Source organism: Primulina eburnea, chromosome 7, assembly GCF_022965805.1.
Source record: "Primulina eburnea isolate SZY01 chromosome 7, ASM2296580v1, whole genome shotgun sequence".
In the NCBI taxonomy this organism is placed as follows: domain Eukaryota; kingdom Viridiplantae; phylum Streptophyta; class Magnoliopsida; order Lamiales; family Gesneriaceae; genus Primulina; species Primulina eburnea.
Genome location: NC_133107.1, coordinates 16,446,519 through 16,466,064, shown reverse-complemented (window position 1 = coordinate 16,466,064; position 19,546 = coordinate 16,446,519). Strand labels below are relative to the sequence as shown.

Sequence of the window (19,546 nt, the reverse complement as noted above, 5' to 3'; positions counted from 1 at the left end):
GTGTTTTAAGGAAACTAGAGTCCAATCTGACTCAAGTTAATCTCCCAGTTAACATCGACTTATACCTTTCGTTCGTAGTCTCGGTCTGACGAAGTTGAATTCTTGAATCTGAAGCTGTCAATATAAATCTGAAATGACATTATCGAGAAGAACAATATCAACATTTCCTTCAATTCAAAACTCAATCTGATCAATACTAAATTTCAGTACATGTCGACGGCATAACGGTATAAACTCGGTATACCCTCGGCAACTCAATATCAATAACCAATCTTAGCAACTCACAATCTCAACCAATACCATCATAATGCCACAATCTCAAATCTGTATCATTTAATTGAAATATAATCTGAAAAATGATAACAATCGCATAAAGATTCTTTTTTTTATCCGATTTCGTTTCTACGGTTACGAGTATTCCCAGAACACATAATAATAAACAAATCACAATTTCTCCAACATCATATTTTCAAATCAAGATAAACTTAATAAAACTTACGTCCTTGTGTAGCTCTTGACGAGGGGATCTCAAAACTGTGCTCGGATTAAAAATCGGATGGCCGGATCTTGCACAACCAATTTTCTAAGATACAAGGAAGCTTGAGGATGTTAGCCATGGAGGGTCTCGGTTTCTTGGCTGAAAATTCTGAATTGAATGAGGAAATACACGTCCAAATGCATGGCAAAGACAAGTGTCCCACTCAAATCCCATTAATTGCACTTTAGCCCCTGAAATCTTCACTATTTGCAATTTGGTCCTCACAACTCTTTTTAATTCAATTTCAATCCTATGAAATTGTAAAACCATGGAATATGACTCAACATTCCAAAAATTCATAAATTAAATAATCTCAGATTAAAATGATAAAATCTCAGGCCTTACAGCGACTTTTCGGTCGATTTTCTTGAAAAACTTTCAACATATAAAACGTAGAAATTTTCTATACCATCGATTTGACAGTAAATTCGTAATTTTTGGATAAGAAATGAGTGAGTTATGATCGTTTTCGTGGGACTTCTCAAACTGCGATTTTATGAAAATGTGTTCTTGAAGCCCTCGACGTTTTAAAGTAAGTTCGACGTGCAAAAGAAAATGTTTTAATTTTGAGGTATGCTAAATGATTTGTGACCAAATATGGACGGGTTTGGAAGTCGGTGAACATGAACGTGGCCGAGGACCTCTCCACCTCGGTAAAGTATGGTCGGGTTTGATCAGGATTGGAAAGCGGTAAAGTATGACCAGGGACCAATCCACCTAGTAAAGTATGACCGAGGATCTTATGTATGTGGTAGTGGACATTCTTTCCAGCCCAGTACTGTGGTTTAGTCTGATCAGGCGCATTTATGTATGGGTCACTTGCTTTGAAACATATCTGTACGCAAAATGATGTTATGAATGTTCAAGTATGTATGATGCAAGTATGTTAATGTAAAGTTTTACGATATGATGGCACGTCTACGTTTATGTAAGTACGTTAATATTCAAGTATGTATGTCCTACTTTAAATTACATGTGGTTTTATTATGTATTACTTTTTATTCCCAGTTTATATATTTTGAGTTTTTAAACTTACTAGACTTGATCGGTGCAGGTGAGGATGAGGTTGATGAGATGAGATGTTGGGACCAGTGAGCCGGCTTGGACTACATAGAGGCTAAACCCGAGGACCGCCTATGTTACAAGAATTTCTTTATGCATTTTAAACTCATTTACTCTGATGTTTTGGAAAAAAATTTTATGTTGTTAAAAACAAGTACTTTTGCAAGCTCATTTACATTCCAAATATTTTGTCGAATATTTTATTGTAATGCATTTTGAAAGATGCATTTCCTTATTTAAGAAAATTTTTATTCTTTCGCAAATTTAAGTAGTTCAAAATACGGTATGTTACAATACCCCCTGGTAAACATCCATGAAAGTAAGCAGTTCATAGCTAGAGGTGGAAACTACCAACTGATCAATTATGGGCATGGGGTAATGGTCTTTGGGGCAACCTTGTTGAGATCTCTGAAATCAACACACATCCTCCACTTCCCGATAGATTTTGGTACCAGCACCACATTCGAGAGCCATGTAGGAAATTGTATTTTCCCAAATGTGACCGACTTTCATCAAATCTTGAACCTTGTACATCAATTACTTTTTCCTTCTCTGGACCAAAGTGTCCCTTCTTCTGCTTCATAGATTGAGATCCTGGGAGGATTTTCAAATGATGCTCAGCTACCCGGGGAGAGATCCTGATTAATTCCTGCTAGGACCAGGCAAAAACATTAACATTAGTTTTTAAAAAATTTATTAAACTGACCCGGGTGAATGAGTCAAGATCCCAAGCCACCCGGATCTCCTTGCCTGGTCTAATCTCCACCACTTCTTGCTCCTCCTCGGCCACAAACCGAACCTCTCCCTTCTCTACTATCCTCTGTGCCTCCTCCCCACCACTAGCTCTTTTCTCCTCTCTCTTTGCCTTCTTTTGGTCTACCCGGACCGCCTCCACATAGCATTTCCAGGAAGATGGTTGATCTCCTCGGAATTCTCCCACTTGACCTCCCACTGGAAACTTTATCTTTTGGTGATAGGTGGATGCCACGACTCTGAATTTGTTTATGGTCGGCTACCCCATGATGAAATTATAAGATGATGGGGCATCCACAACAATGAAAGTGGTCATCACAGTCTTCTTCAACTCCCGAGTGCCAAAAGTTAAGAGCAGGACAATCTCCCCCTCCGGATAGACAGTGTGGCCATCGAATCCAAAAAGTGTTTTCTCCAATTGGCACCCCTGTAATTCCATCTGCATAAGGGCCTCTTTGAAAATGACATTCACAAAGATTTCCGAGTCAACAAAGACCCTCATGATATCATAATTTGCTACCATGGCTTGAATTACCAGAGCATCATTGTGAGGATGATTGACGCCTTTAAGATCCTCCGAGCCAAAGCTAATGACTACCTCATTTCTCCTCACTCCCTCCACTTCCATACAATCCCTCCTACTCCTAGAATTCCGAGCCTAATCGGAGTCTCCATCAGTAGATCCTCAAGAAATCATTTTAATTACCCTCAAGATAGGGGGTTCTCCCCCTCAGGGCACTTCTCGAATCTTCCCTGGCACTGGGACCGGGCTGCTGAGCTGTCCAAGGTGGCAATCTTGGCTTCTTGCTTGGTTGATTATGTCTCTGGACAGCTGGTGGGACATAATCTCTCTTTATTGTTTTGCATTCCTTTGTGTTGTGCTAACACACTTTATGAAGGGTACAAAATCCCTTCTCGGGCTTGGTAAATTGTTGAGGTGGGGGCATGTCCCTGCTACACTCTTTGACATCCCGGTACCGGGTAATTTTCAAAGTCACATGATGAGAAAAATCCTCGGGTTACCCCTCTTCTACCTTCTCTCCTCGGGTCTAGATGTCTGGTCACCTCTGTCTCTCTTCACCGTCTCCCTCTTCTATTTTTGAGCCTCCTCCATATTATTATACTTTTCTGCCCGAGCTAGCAGATCTTCATAATCCCCGGGAGTCTTCTTTGTCAGTGATCGAAAAAATTCACCCTCCCTCAGCCCCTGGGTGAATGCAGTAGTCTTGGTCTTGGGGGCGCAAGAGGGGACATCTAAAGCAACTCTATTGAATCTCCGGATGTAGGCTCTCAGATTCTCTTCCAGGCTCTGATTGACTTCAAAAAGACTAAAGACAGTCTTTTTGTACTTCTTGCTGCTAATATCTTCTAGAAATCCTCAAAAGCATGTATACTCTGAGGGACCAATCCCTCAAACCATTTCTAGGCTGAGTCAACCAGAGTGGTAAAGAATACCTTGTACTTTATCTTGTCAGCATAATAGTGCAGCATGGCCATGTTTTCAAACCTATCCAGATGCTCCTCCGGAACAGCGCTGTCATCGTAATCCTTGATTTTGGCAGGCTTAAAGTTCCCGGGAAGAGGTTCCCGGACAATAGCATCAGCAAATGGGCATCCTTTAGTGAATGCCCGGGAATGACTCCGACGCTCCATCTGTCCCTCCAAAACTCTTATCTTTTTCCTTAATTCTTGCAACTCCTCCGCCACAGTCGGGGATTTGGAACCGGAAATAGATTCCCTCTCTTCCATCCTTACTTCCCTCCTCCTCTCTCTCCTACTCTCCTCCCGGCTGTGTAGCATGATGAGAAGGATCTCTCCAAGCTACGGCTTTCTCTACGGCATCGGATATAATCCTAGCCAACTCCTCCGTAGATAAGTGATAACAAGCGGGGGTCCTGTGGGCGGAAGACCACCTTGTCTAGAGATAAGTGCATCATCTCCAGGAGCTCGGGAAGTATCTTGATTTATCCTTCTGGTAGGATCCATGTCAACGTCTTGAATTCAAGTTCCCACAGACGACGCCAATGATGATATACGGGTGAATCGGGTGAGTTGGGTGCAATCCACCGAATGATAATACAAATGTTTAAGGAAAATAAGTAAGGAAGAAGATATCTTGTGATGAAGATATTTCTCTGTGAGATGGCTTCTGCAACTATGACCTGCAAACAAGAGAATGAACTCGTAAATGGGCGCCGGAGTGGTGTCCGACGTGGCCACTCCGATGCTTAAGTCATCAGGTGAAGAAGAATGATAAAAGCTCTATATGTGAGTGAATATACGTGAAATTCTTAAGAATTCAGAAAATCTAGAATCTTTCAAATTAGAAATATACATGCTATTTATAGCAGGAAATCTCATGATTACCTAGTTTTCAGTGCTCACCTGCTAAATATGGTAAGGCGGTTGCCCATACCCAGCTTCTGATGACTTTTTTGACACGCGAAACCCTTATAGTCCTGACAACAATGATTGCTAAGCACAAGGTAGCCCATACTGATACACTCGAGTGAGGTGCGCTTCTCGAGGTAGCCCAGGTAGAAAGTTCCCGAGAGCCTGCATGATAGCCCGGGCTCCTGATCCTGATTGCCCGGGGAGAAAATGTTCAGGAGCCCGGGGAAAAAATGACCTGGGCATCTCCCTGCCCAGTTGCTGAAGAAAGCATTATGCACATTGACTTTGATTTGGGCTATCCATTTAGTATCCCAGGTCATCCATGACCCGAGCTCTTATGAGGTATATATATATACATATATATATATACATATATATATATATATATATATATATATATATATATATATATATATATATATATATATTATCAAATTTTAATAAGCTATCCACCTACTGTGTCCACTCACCATATTTGTTTATGGATTGAATTTGGAAAACGGAACAGTGTGGAAGGCTTGTGTTATAATTCCATCTTTATACATGAGGGTTATTATTATTGTAACACCCCAGATTCGATGAATGTCTTCACTGTATCAAGAAGTGTCTTTCTGACGTGCTTATGTCCTCACTCACACGCACCCTGGAAAACTTCCCAGGAGGTCACCCATCTCAAAATTGCCTCAAGTCAAGCACGCTTCACTTTAGAGTTCTTATGTGATGAGCTACCGAAAAGTAGATGCATCTTCGTGATATGAGTAATACCAATCAAATATTTTAAGTCTTCTTCAACTGTACAGTCAATTACATTGAACAGTCTCGGAATCCCTCTCCTTCCGTGTGTAAGAACGGTTCATTCATGTTCCCTCCACTTAGAAGCCTGCCAGGAGCCGCTCATTGTTCGTGCCACCTCATGGCACCGGCGATCACCCCCCGCCCTCTTCAGCCCCGGACCTCACATGCCCACCAGCTTCCGCTTGGTTCATCCCCGAACCACACCGTACTCGGAGAGGTCGGCTCTGATACCACTTGTAACATCCCAGATTCAATGACTGTCCTCACTGTATCAAGTCGTGTCTTTCCAACGTGCTTATGTCCTCACTCACACGCACCCTGGAAAACTTCCCAGGAGGTCACCCATCCCAAAATTGCCCCAAGTCAAGTACGCTTAACTTTAGAGTTCTTATGTGATGAGCTACCGAAAAGTAGATGCATCTTCGTGATATGAGTAGTACCAATCAAATCTTTTAAGCCCTCTTCAAGTGTACAGTCCATTACATTGAACAGTCTCGGAATCCCTCTCCTTCCGGTGTAAGAACGGTTCATTCATGTTCCCTCCACCTAGAAGCCTGCCAGGAGCCGCTCATTGTCCGTGCCACCTCATGGCACCGGTGATCACCCCCCGCCCTCTTCGGCCCCGGACCTCACAATATTGTAACGTCCGAAAAATCAGTCCACGTAAACCACATGCATGCAAAAAATATTTTAGTTTCTTAATTGTTTTATTTAATTGTTTTTAAATGCTAGCATTATGTCTTATATGATTAAATATAGGATTGCATGATTAAATGATTATGTGACATATTTTCATGAAATTAAAGATTTTTACCCGAATATTCGATAATAGGCAGGGAAAAGGAGACCGGGGACGACCAAGACAAAAATATGTAATTTTATTTAAATAGTGGCAACGCTTCCTAGTATGATTTAAAGTGATTTAATTTTCCTAAAAATGTTGGAGTTCGAATTAGTTTACGAATCGAGCTCGATTTTTCCCGGGAAGCCGATTTTGGGCAAATAAGGAGTTTTAAAATATCAAAAATATAATTTTTGAGAAACTAATTTTATTAACTTTTATGTTTTAACTAATTAAGTGTTATTGGGCCCAATTTAATTATTTAAAGAATGCCCAATTACCTTTAAACTTGCAAGCCCAAAACCAAAGCCCATTAATACGTAATTAAGTTTATAAATAACTAAACCTAGTCTTCAAACCCTCAAAATTCTTCACCCATCAGCCGTGTAACACCAAGCACACACCTACATCAATTTCGAAAATATTGGGGAGAAGAAAAGCTTGTGTTCTTCGTCTTCCGGTCGTCCAACGTCGCACCCTCGCCAAAGATCGAATAATCGAGCATTATAAACGCAAAGGCACGTTTCCTAAACTCTTTTACCATCATACAAATCATATTATGCATGCTTTAATTGTTGATGCAAGAGAAAAATATGCATTCGATAATTTTTACGGTAGAACGTTTATACGACGTTTTTACGTTTCTATGAAAAACGCTTTTTAATCCAACGATACGCTGCCAAGGTAGGATGATAGATGATTGGAATATGATCAAAACATGATAAATAAATAAGAAAACAAGGCTGAAACAGTAGGATTTTTTTAAACAAAAGAAACCGTGAGTTTGGAGCTTTGTCTTCATGTATGGTTCAAGTGGTTCGTTCCTTTTGCATGGGGCTTGGGGGCTGGCCAGGGCTGGTTGGGGGCTTGGCCAGGGTCAGGTCCGAAGGCTAGGTAGGGTCCTAGGGTGGCTAGGGTCGAGGGGTTGGCTAAGGAAGAGTCCTAGTTAACTAGGACTCTCCCATGCGCACGCAACTAGGCAGCCGAGGGAAGGAGGTGGTGCAGCTCGGTTAGGGGCTGGGCTAGATGGTTCATCAGGGTCCTAGGGTCATGGGCATGGGCATGGGTCGGGCCAGGGGCTGGAGTGGTTGGGTGCGCCATGGCTCGAGCCAAAAGCGAGCGACACGAGAGGGAAGCACCTGCGCGTAAGTTGTTGTTCGCGTGAGGGTGGTTCGCATCCGGGTTCTAGGGGCTGGGCTGGTCTGGCTGGCTGTGGGCATGGTCCAGTGAGGGTTATGAAGGTCTGGGTTCATGGGTGTGGCTTGGTCCAGCGAAGGCCGAGCCAAAAACGTGGAAGCGCATGCAAGAGGTTAATTACGCGCGAGGCTGCTGTATTCGTGCAGGGTTTTGTGCGTGGCTCAGGGGCTTGGGATTGGGATGGCTCGGGTCTAGGACTATTCTAGGGTAAGTAAGGGTCGTGGGTGGTCAGTGGTTAGACAGCTAGAGGAGTCCTAGGGTCACTAGGAGTCTTGGGCAAGCAAGGGATCACGCACAGATTTTTGTGGCTTGGTTCCAGGAGAGTTTGGGTGAGCTATGACCTTGTTCTAGGGGTCGGGCTTGGTCAGGAAGGTGCCTAGGGGGTTGGCTAGGTTTGGCTCAAGGTGGCTTGGGCGCAGCTCGAGTAAATTGGGAGATGGCTCGGTGGTTTTGATTAGGTGTCAATATTTCGAATTTTAGAACAAAAATTGAATCCATGGGTCCACGGGTGTGGCTCATGAATTTGAAGGGTAGAATAAATACTAAAAATGTTATGTTTAAAATTTGGGGTCAAAATAATGAGTTTTGGAATTTTCCGGGATTTAATCACCGCACAAAACGTTAATTAAACGAATTAATGGAAACGCCTAGTTTTATGCTTTATAAAACTATGAAAAATTAGATTTAAGCTTAAATAATTATTAAAAGTCTAATTTTTTAATTTGAGAACTTTATATTAAGATTTGGTTTAATTCAGGATTAAAACGCGTTAATATGTCTTATTTAAATATTAATTTAAAAGTCATCGATTTAATTCAAATAAAAATATCAGAAATTCATGTAAGTTTAAATAATTATTTAGAATAATCTCATGTCATTAAAAGTGAGGAAAATATAAATTAGAGAATTTTTACATCCAGAGGCAAAACGGTGTTTTTGCACTTAGGAAAATACTAAAACGCATGGCAGCGTCCCGAAGGATCATAATGCTTGTAAAATAATATATTTTGATTTATTATGATGATTTTGATGATAATAGGTATTTTTACGATTTATGGTAAAGCTGTGCAATTTATACTGTCTAAAATTCTATTTTTGGAAAGCTGTCGTATTTTATGATTTTTAAAGAAAATGAAAATATTTTGAAGGATATGAGTTGACTGTGACAAAAGATATGATTTATGATATATAATTTTGTAGGGATAACGTTAGGGGAAAAAGCCCAGAGGGAACTCATCTACGGGAAAAGGCCCCCGATGGAACCAATTTGTGGGAAAAGGCCCAAAAGGGAACCTGTCTATGGGAAAAAGCCCCCGAGGGAACCCCAACGATCGTATTTCTACGGTGGAGCCTAGTGCACACCCCCCCATGGGCCATGTGGAGCTAAGACTGCAGTCGACCAAAGGATAAAAGCCAGTCACTTTCAAGGATCAAAATTCACCCAAAATGATATATGATTGAAAGCTTTACTATTTTAATGATTTTATGATATATGATTCGTGATGGTGATTTAATCTATTTTTTTTTTAAAAATGATTTTTAAAATGCTTTATTTAAATGATTTTAATGGTTTATTTATGTTCAAAAGATTATTTTAACTAAAAATATGATTTTTAAATGCATGTGATTGTATATATATATATTATTTGCTATCCATGTTTAAAATGTGTTGAGTCTTTAGACTCCCTAGGTTTGTATGATGCAGGATTTGACGATTTTGGAGGCGGTACACACCCGAGGGCCTTAATGTTTCCGCACTAGCTAGATAAATTTCTGATTTAAATATTTGCTAATGATTTTTATTAGAGATATTTTTATGCTTAATTTTATTGTTAGCCGGTCTTTTTAAAGGTCGATTTAGGAATTTTGGTTAACCGATGATTTAGGATTTACTTTATGCACTTATGTTTTAAATTGATAAATTATTTTGATTAATGATTATGTTAAATTATTTTAATTAGTAATTTAGAATTTATGATTTAAGATTAGAAAAAAAAAATCGAGGTCGTTTCAATTATTATTGTTGTTAAATGAATAAAAATGATTTTCAATTTAACCTAATAATTGCAAACATTATTATAGTTATTATATTTATATTTTTCTTTCAGCTGAATAGGTTAATTATACTTGGATCATGAACTCAAAATTTTGTCTCAAACTTGATATCTTAAATGACAGATAACTTATCAGTCATCCAACATTTGTGATAAATCATTGGCAGACAAATACTATCTAACATTTATGAGGTATTGTTAGTTGGTATCACCTGATTCCAATATATTTCAACTTCTACTCATATACTATTTGACAAAAACGTGTGTAAGACGATCTCACGAGTTATATTTTGTGAGACAGGTCTCTTATTTGGATTATCCATGAAAAACTAAGAGTATTACTTTTTATTGTGAATATCGATAAGGTTGACCCGTCTCACAAGAGACCTACTCATAATATTTTATTTCATATATATACATTTGTGTGTAGTATATCTACACCGTCTTATTAAAGAAATGGGTCTAGGATACGTAACCATGAAATCGTAGTATTATCATCTCTTACTTCTCTTACTATTTATTAAGGCTGAGTAGGTTAGAGTAACTTCCTTGGTCTGTTTTTTAAAATACCCTTCACCCCCACTCTCTACATTACTAATTATATATATAAATAAAGTGTTAAAAATTAAAAGCAAGTCACATGTAATTTAGTGGATAAAGTCTATGTTTCTTATTCATGAGGTTGTAGATTCAATTTTTGTTTGGGTCTTTTTTATTCTTTTTTAATTTATTTTTTAGTTCATATATCAAAATTATAATGTAGCCACTCATTATTTCTTATAAATATATTTTGATCCTCATTTAAATATAAATCAAATAAATTATAAAAACATATCATACAAGCACGCAACGCGTGCATCGTTGTACTAGTTAAAATGATGGTACTACACTCCATCTAGATCCTACAAGAAGTTATTAAAAAACAACATATATTTTATATAAACAACAAAAAAATATTATTATATTTAATAATTTATTGTAATTAATTACAATTAAAAAAAAAACTATTTCTAAAGTTGAAGATTTCAATATAATCACTAATATTTTTAGACAAAATTACTGTAAAGCATAAAAACTATATGCGGAAAACTAACTAATATTCACATAATATAAACATCGACCACAATAATAACGAATTTAAGAAAATTATAACATCCCACAATTGCAGAATGGCCAACTTTACAACTCCATACAAAAATATGCGATTCAAACCCAAAAACAAACTTTCTTTGAAGATACATCATTCATCATAGTTTACACCATCAAACCAGTGCCTATATCGAATATGGTATCAAAATACACTAACCAGAATCAACCCAACACCAATTTCATCACAAAAGCCCGGGATTCCCGAATGGATTGGTTGACTGAGGGTGAGGGGCATTGGCGACCGGGAAAGTCCCAAAGCCCGTATCCCCAAAAGGATTTTGTGGGCTCGTCATATAATTATGTTGCTGTTGGATCTGTGGATATACCGGTTGAAAAGGAGAAAAGAGGGGGTTCTGAGGTTGCGTCATCCCAGTCATGTGTACAGATGGGGGCGCCGGAACACCATTGGACATGGCAAATGGATCCGAGACTTCAAATGGATTAGGGGCCGGAGCTCCGTATCTTGGTTGCTGAGAAGCTCTATATGCACCTTCATCGTATAAACTGTCGAGGAGAAGTGAGTCAAGTCCACCGGCCTGCCATAAAGAAGCCCACGAATCAATTACTAATACGTATCTTCAGTGATCGTGCAAGTAATGTACAAGATAAATGTTTATTGGAGGAGGATGGGTGATGAGCTACTCCAGCAACTTCGGTTTATCATTTTTGTAAAGTAAGAATGAGAATGAAAGAGATGGTCAGTATACTTGCTGACGAATGCTTTAGAATACATCTGTTCTTTAGCATCAGATAGAATATTACAGGATCATAATATTCTTTAGCCCCGACCTCCCTTAATCAAATTTCAACAAATAGTTCAGGCTAGTTGAAGCCCCTCGCCTAGCTAGTCCAGTTTAGCTGTTAATTTGCGAAAGTTGCGAAATATGCTAGAAATATTAAATGGGGCCAGAAGAAAGAAATTCTGCTAAACATTATAGATTGGTCAATTGTAGTCTTCAATTTTATTATTTGCCTTAGCACGTGGATAAATAAAAAAGTAAAAATGGTATTAAAGGGTAACAAAAGGGATTTAAAAAGCCTTCAGACAACCAAAATTCAAAAATCACAAAGACATACCAATTTTCTCTCTTGCGCTGAAGATAAATTGGTGCTGGGGGTATTAACAAGGGCAAGTTCCCATCCAGTAACCGAGAAATCTTTTGCATGGGTGGCATCAGAATCAAAAGGTGTCGTTCCTAGAGCATTATCCATTAACCATAAGGTGAGATCATAAAAGATGCAGACAAACCCTAAATGCCAAAGAAAAACTAAAAACAGTACACAACACTTACCGGCTGGAACAATAGCTAAAGCCAATGCATTGCTTTCTTCAATGACAGATGCATTTTGCTCATTCACCTGCAACCCCTGAAATAATACATTCGTAAAAAAGGATAGTGATAATGAAACAGAGTGTACATACCAGCCAGTTACAACTAGCTGTAGAACCAAGTCTCTATCGTCACCAAAAGCTATAGTTATCATGTGTAGATTGATGTATCGCATACGCAGTCATACAAGAATGTAGAGACATTTTTAACCGGCAATTTTTTCTACTCAAAGATCCACGAAAAGACAAGTACTGAAGAAGTCACCAGTAAATCGTCTGTCTCCAAGAGGGTTGGAGGTGGAGGAACAGCTTCCGAAACAGAGATAGTAGCATCATCTAAAGGTGGTGGCAGGGGTTCTGGTTCCTCTTCCAAAACCTTAGAATTTTTAGAAGGTGAAGGAGCATCATCTTGCTTATATGTCAGCATGAGCCTCTCTGGATAATCCTGGTGTCGGACGACCATGAATTAGCATTTGAATGGACTCGTCCAACCAGAGTCAACAGTATATTGAATGTTCAATGGATACATGTATACTAACCAAGGCTACATTTGGAACAGAAACCATTCGTGGTGCTTCTTTTATATACTCTTCCATGGTCACTAGAAAGGACTGCGGAGGCTGGGAAACACGGGAAGCATAATAATAGATCACCTTGTTAGAGAAGCTTATAAGAGATTGAATAAAAATCTAAGCATCAAATTCTTCAGACTGCTTACCTCCCTCAACACCGGGAACTGGAAATTTCTAGCAAGTTCAAGTCCTCTGCAGATTTCATAGAAATCAGAAAGACTACCTGCCTATATGATGAGATAAACACACCACGAACTCAGCTGGAATCTTCAACTTCATACACTAATTGCTAAATAGCTTAATAATTTCAACTGGAAAAAAAAAAGTCAAATGAATGCTGTAGAGCAAAAAGGTACCTGCTGGCCAGCTCTTTTATAGATCTCAAGGGCTTTAATGGCTTCATGTCTTGCCATCTCAAAAAACTGAAACGAAAAAGGTAGTAGATAACAGGAAAAAACTTTTTGATATGATTTAAGCAAATAAAATAATTGTTATTCGCAAATTTGTGAAAATGGCATTATATTCATTTCACCTTGTCAACGAGATTGATTATCCCATCATTTATGGCGCAATATATTTTAAAGCTCTCTTTGAGAACCTGAAAATTCAACTCAATCCTTAAATAATCATGATAATTAATCTCAGCAACAGCGACATCCATTTAGATCCGCATTTTGATGATGGAAGGAGACAAAAGAGTACATACCAACGCGAGGGCATACTGAATTACATAATTCCCTACAGCTGCTCCTTCAGGCTGTAAAAGAAATAACAATTACCTGAATTCATTTTTTGCTTGGGATTTTACATATTAGAAACTAAAACATTAATGGATTTGCATACATTGATAATAAAATCCATAATGCAATGCATATGAATTTGCCAAAGAAAAAGGTATTAAAAAATTCAGGGAGTACCCGACATCCAATAAGGCGATATAGCAGCTGCTGCAAAGCAGGTATTTGCTCTAAAAGCTCTTCACTGTCCAAGTCCCTAGTTTTACTGTAACCCTGGTAACAAGATAACCAAAATGTCATTAAAATCATAGATATAAACCATAAACATGACTTCGACAACAGTGGAACTAAGAAATTTGTTTTATTGTTCTTTGTGTTTAAAATTGCTGCAGTTATAGCCATGATAAAAGATAAACAAATTCATCAAATAAATTCCAGCCGACTTGCGGTTTAAATTGCATGCTGTCACAATTAGAACACTTATAAACACAAAGGCGTGAATATACATATGTCATTGATAAAACTGATTACCTTATCTTGGCCTTGTGCAGGTTTAGGAAGGCGTTCAGCTTCAATGTCATACTTAAGTATTCTAAAGCATTCAAGTCGTTCTTCCAAGAAGAGTGCATATGTTCGTACCCAGGCAGAGCAATCCCAAGCTGTAGAAAAAGCAGTTGTCCATAACTATTATTTACCTTTTTCAGTAATAACTTAACAGATCTTTTAAGATAATTGCATTTGTCTTCCACGGGGTTAGAAATTATGTTTGAAGTCCAATGGGATGTTATAAACAGTAGCAACTTACCAATTGGGCTTGAATCATCTTTGAAATTGGACATTTGAAAGACATGTCCTCTCTGTTGGTAATTCAAGATCTCCTCCCTAAACGTGGGATCACCTTCTCTCAATGTTCGGTGAATAACTATTAGCGTCTTCAATGCAACCTATGAAGAATAGAAAGTAACAAAATAAATTCCTATTTCAGATTTATTAAACTGGTGAAATGCATAATTAACACTAACAAAATAAATTCCGATTTCAGATTTATTAAACTGGTGAAATGCAGAATTAACAAGATCTTAAGAGAGAAAATTTTAAAAACAAAGCTTCTAGCAAAAATAAAGGGTAGATATAGCAGTCATCCAGAGTCCAAATAATAATGTTATATCGATTGAGCATATATAATCTCATCCTTAATTTTTAAGTTATGCAGATCCTAATGAACGATGGGACTCCATAATCACAAAACATATGAAAATGAAATACGTGGAAACCATAAATAACTCCAATCCAGCAACCTATCTTTGACAGACTGCATGAGTATTTGTTACAAAATATCACATATAGCAATCAAAAGAGTTCAAAAATTCAGATGAAATCTATTGACAAACTCGAAAAGGGGATTTGAAGATCAGGACTGACGTAACCAGCGTCCATAGGAAAGATTTGGTTATTTATCCAAAGAAAAAGACATAAAAATATGAGATGCAAATTCCCACTGATTCATTATATACTACCAGTTATCTTGTGATGTTCCAATTTTTGCAATGGAAATAATTGTTCAGTAAATTAGTAAGTAGTGATCCAGGAATAAGAAGTTTGTGGTCGGTGATACTCGGAGTTAAATGGAGTAGTACAAGGAAGCCAACTGAGGTCGAATGAATTTTTAGTGCATGAAAACAAAAAAATACATACTGTGACACAAACCCAAAAAAAAAAAGATGAGTCAACAATCGGCATCTCCAAGGATCGTTTTCCACCACCTCGCGTGCTTTCTTTTAATGAAGTCTCTTAACAAAGAATGTTAATCCAACTACATATATTATAAATCATTTCATGAAGTTCTACGCAAACAGAAATAACATTACAATGAAATCATGAAAAAGTATGATAGCATGATCAACACCAACTATAATATTTCAATTCAAATATAATCCATTCGTTCAAGTGTGACAATAATCAGTAAAGTAATAAAACACTTATGATTCATGGGAAATAATATTTAAGCACCTTAAACAAGAGCATGATACCAAGTCCTCCAAAAAAATTTATAATTTCTTTATGAGTGAGAAATTTAAAGGAATCTCTTACTCAAACATACACGACAGTGGTAAATGTTTGCACAAACTCACATTTGAGTCTCCTAAAAGGATCAATTCAATCTAGTTTAATCAACGTGAGGCAACGATAGGACAAATCATGGTTCAACCGCTAACGACATCTAAGCAATATAATAAATGTTTATGCATCCTAAGAGTGAGTTTGCGTGTAGAAGCTTCTACCCCAGTTTGGTTCGGCTTTCTTTGAAAAAAAAGGCTTTTATAAGTAACAGGCGAGAGAATATAAATTAAAACCTCTGTTTTAGCATAAACTTTTAAAAAAAATAAAAATAGCTCTTTTCTCTATTTCATCCATGCATAAGCCTGCTTCTGTCTCTAAAACAACACCTAAAACGATCCTTCTTAACAAAGCACTTTTTAAGCTTATGCTCCTGTATCAAAATTGACTCCACATCAGGTTGCTGAAGGGGTTTTACAACAGGCGTTCTTGAATGAAATTGTATATCAGGGGCTACAGCAGAGGTCATTATAAGAAGAGGGAATGTGGCACAGTGCATTCAAATAAAATATCCAATCTCTGTATATGTAAACCGGGCACAACAGAGAAGAGAGGTGTGCAGCCAACCCAATTAGCTTGGGAATCAAGCTTGTCCAATGATGATGATGATTATGACGCTCCATCAATTTAGAAAATTACACAAAAGTCATTTGAAAGACTGAACAAAACAGAAAAGCATAACCCAAAAAGGAGGCCATGACTAAATTGAAGCATCATTAAAATGAGGCATGTCCTGTAAGAATCAATACCGTCCAATTACGTGTCTTTGCCAATCGTCTCGAAAGTGCATGTATGCAGTATGCAACGTCAGCCCTAGGCCGGACTGCTGATGTGGCAACCAAAATTTCTGCAAGAAACATCCAAATACTAAAAGCATTATCTCAAGTACACTCATTTTTAACCAAATAACAACAAATCCCTAAATAAAAACATCAGTTCTCTCCCACGGAAAACAAAAAATCAACACAAATCTCCGCGGTCAAATTCTGTTTGACAGAGTTGATTCCAATAAGAACAAGATTTCTAAATATAAATGTCACAATCCATGAAGTTCCTATCGTTTCCAAAACCCGTAAAAAACCAATCCCATAAAATTGTATATCCTCCATAAATAGAGGAAGAAAAAGGACTCAAGAAAGCCCACTAAACATAAATATTAATGGATCTGAGAGCATGAATAAATGAAAAAGGGGGAAAACTCACTTCTGAGGTGTCTCTCTTTGGGTGGACACTCCACATGATTGGTAGCCTTGACAACCGCCACATCTAAATCCTATTTTTAGCCAGCAACAGGAAAAAAAATCATCAGATCATCCAAACTTTGAAACAATTTTTACAGTAAACTAAATTTTCGGCACAAAATCACACAAAAACAATCACAAAACCATTCGCACGCACTTACACAGATAAACATCAAACCCAATAAACCAATTCATCAATATCCAGAATATTTTTCTCGATCACCCAATAATCCGTGCGCCGGGCCAAGAAAATCCTCAACCCGCTAAAATCCCAACAAGAAAAACAAAACCCACAATCGAATCATCAAGCATAGCACAAAATCAAACACATAGCAAACCAAAAACCCCTTCTTACACACACATCTTCATAAACAAAGAGATAAGCAATAGAAAGCGAAGGAACCTTAAAATCGGAATTCACGTGAGCAAGCCCGACCGTAGTCCGGTCTTTAAGAGCGCCGTAAGCCTTCCTCCATGTCTGAACAGTGGCCATTTCCGGTCAGATCTATCTGCTTCTTTCCACCCTCCCCTTGCTCAATTTCTTCTACCAATCTTCAAATCCCGAGTCTCCGATGGATTCTTTCCCCTCCACCGCAACTTGTACAATCACGAGGCTACTGGGGAAATCGAAAATGGGAGAGGGAATGAGCTTGCTAGGGTTTTTCTTCGCGAGAAAAGTCCTTTTGATTCCTTTGGTTGGTTGATTGGTTGGCGTTGGATGGCGATGAATGAGGTGTCATCATCACATAAAATAATACTAATTCCTTTTCAAACAACATTTATTTTTCTTTTACTATTTTTATTTGATTCTTACCATTATTTAATTATTTTGTTCCATTTTAATTTAATTTCTAATATTTTAATTATTTTTTTTAAAGGTCATTTTTTTTATTGCCTAATAAGACGGATTTTTGACATATAATATTGGTCAAATATCTTTTTGGTTTATTACCTTCTGTTAATTTTTGCTAATTAATATTAAAAAATCTAATGAAAATAAATAACTGTGATTATTATAATAGCTCGTTTCTTAAAATATTTAATACTGATAAATTAAATTGAGTTTAGTTTTCAAATCAAGTGTAAGACACTCAAAATAATCATTCACAAAAATCGAATAAACATTGTGATAAAACATTTAAAACATATGTAAGTTGAATGTGAAAACATTTTGTGTTGAAGCATTTTATCAAACACTTGGTATGCAATATTTTGGTATTAAAATAACACATAAAATACTTCAACAATATATCTTACAAACAGTAACAATAATAAGTAAATGTGATAAATAAATAGACATGAATTTGTTTATGGATATTCGGAGAACTCAAGCTCATGTGTCACCTTTATGTTCGGAGAACTCAAGCTCATATGTCACATTTTCTTCCTCTTGGGAAGAATCCACTAGACGACTTTGATTTATACAACTCCTTGTACAAAACTAATTTCAACTTAGAACTTATCTCTTGCCTAATTGAAACTCCTAACACATTCTCGATTTTAAGCTGCAACTTCACAATCCGCGTAATGTTTAATGTTTCTTATTTCAAGACTATAAATACAATCTTTAATGTCTTGCGTGAAGACTCACTCAACTAAATTTTGAAACTCAACTCGCATATATATGTGTGAATAATTGTGTGTGGGAATTTTTACAGTGTATGTATATATCAAATGTATCATCACATTTGGGTTTACTCTCGTTCTAGCTAATTTCTTCGTGTAGGTTGCTCATATTTTGAATCCCCTTCAAAATTTTGTATTTGGTCTTCAGGATATTGTATTCATAGGCTCCACGAATGATATATACGTTAAAAACAAGAATATGATCTTTTGAAAAGTTTATGTATTGTTTCTGGTATCGAAACGATCATTTCCGTCTTGCTAGCCACTTTTCCCCAACCTGACTGATTTTGAGGTTTGCTGCCAGTTGGGCTTGTCGGCTATACTAAACCAAAACTGCACAGAACTCACATCTTCTTCGTCATTTATCAACATCCTAAATTCTTATTCATACTTTGATTTGTGAATATTATTTGTAGATTATCGTCTTAGTTTTGTAACACATACTGAATTATTTTCATTTGGATAACGAGCTAATCAGACTGACCGAAATACCGCAACTGCTCATGCCAAACTAATCCTTGCTAATGTTGCCATCAGTTTGGCTAGATAACATCTGATTTAGTCCAACAAACTTGAAATAAAACTTGTTCCAAATTGATTTTTTTTTGTTCGGTTGTTTTGGCGATTGGTCATTTGCATCACTGAGTCAAGAAATATCATTGAAAAACTGTAGCTTGTCATATTTTTAGTTTAGTTAAATTCGAATTTCAGTTTTCATCTTGAGTTAGCAACTTCACATTTAAGTAAATATATGTTAGAAACACAATAAAAAAATTTGTCTAATAAAATCAAGATCGTTAGAATTTATACTCCTAACATACGTTTTCTATTAAATATTTTGGGAAAAAATTTAAAGATGTTATCTACTATAGAGTTATTTTAATTGTGATCATATATACATATATACTAAAAAAAATTAAAGAAACAAAAAAGGGTTAGTAAATATTAATTTTAAGGTTTATTTATTGCTCAGAACTATTGGTGAAGTTTGAGTTGTTGTATGATACTAAAATTAGATGTTACATTGTTATCATATCTTTTTTATATATATACAATAGAGATAGAGGAAATTTCTATCTAACATAACTACCACCCACACAAAAAATATTAAATCCAAGATCATATTGGCGTTGAAACTC

The 19,546-nt window shown here is 37.1% G+C and overlaps 1 protein-coding gene across 1 annotated transcript; it reads right to left on the bottom strand.

Moving 5' to 3' along the window:
- Window positions 1–10,744: 10,744 nt before the first annotated feature.
- On the bottom strand, window positions 10,745–17,507 carry LOC140837279 (putative clathrin assembly protein At2g01600). Its single transcript, XM_073203389.1, has 15 exons — window positions 17,185–17,507; window positions 16,744–16,813; window positions 16,290–16,387; window positions 14,228–14,366; window positions 13,954–14,081; window positions 13,603–13,695; window positions 13,392–13,442; window positions 13,218–13,283; window positions 13,042–13,107; window positions 12,832–12,912; window positions 12,653–12,733; window positions 12,379–12,558; window positions 12,076–12,151; window positions 11,861–11,979; window positions 10,745–11,319 (listed from the first exon to the last, which is right to left on the bottom strand). Exons 1-15 carry the CDS (start codon window positions 17,272–17,274, stop codon window positions 10,966–10,968), a joined length of 1,692 nt encoding a protein of 563 aa, XP_073059490.1. The 5' UTR covers window positions 17,275–17,507; the 3' UTR covers window positions 10,745–10,965.
- Between the last annotated feature and the right edge of the window lie 2,039 nt (window positions 17,508–19,546).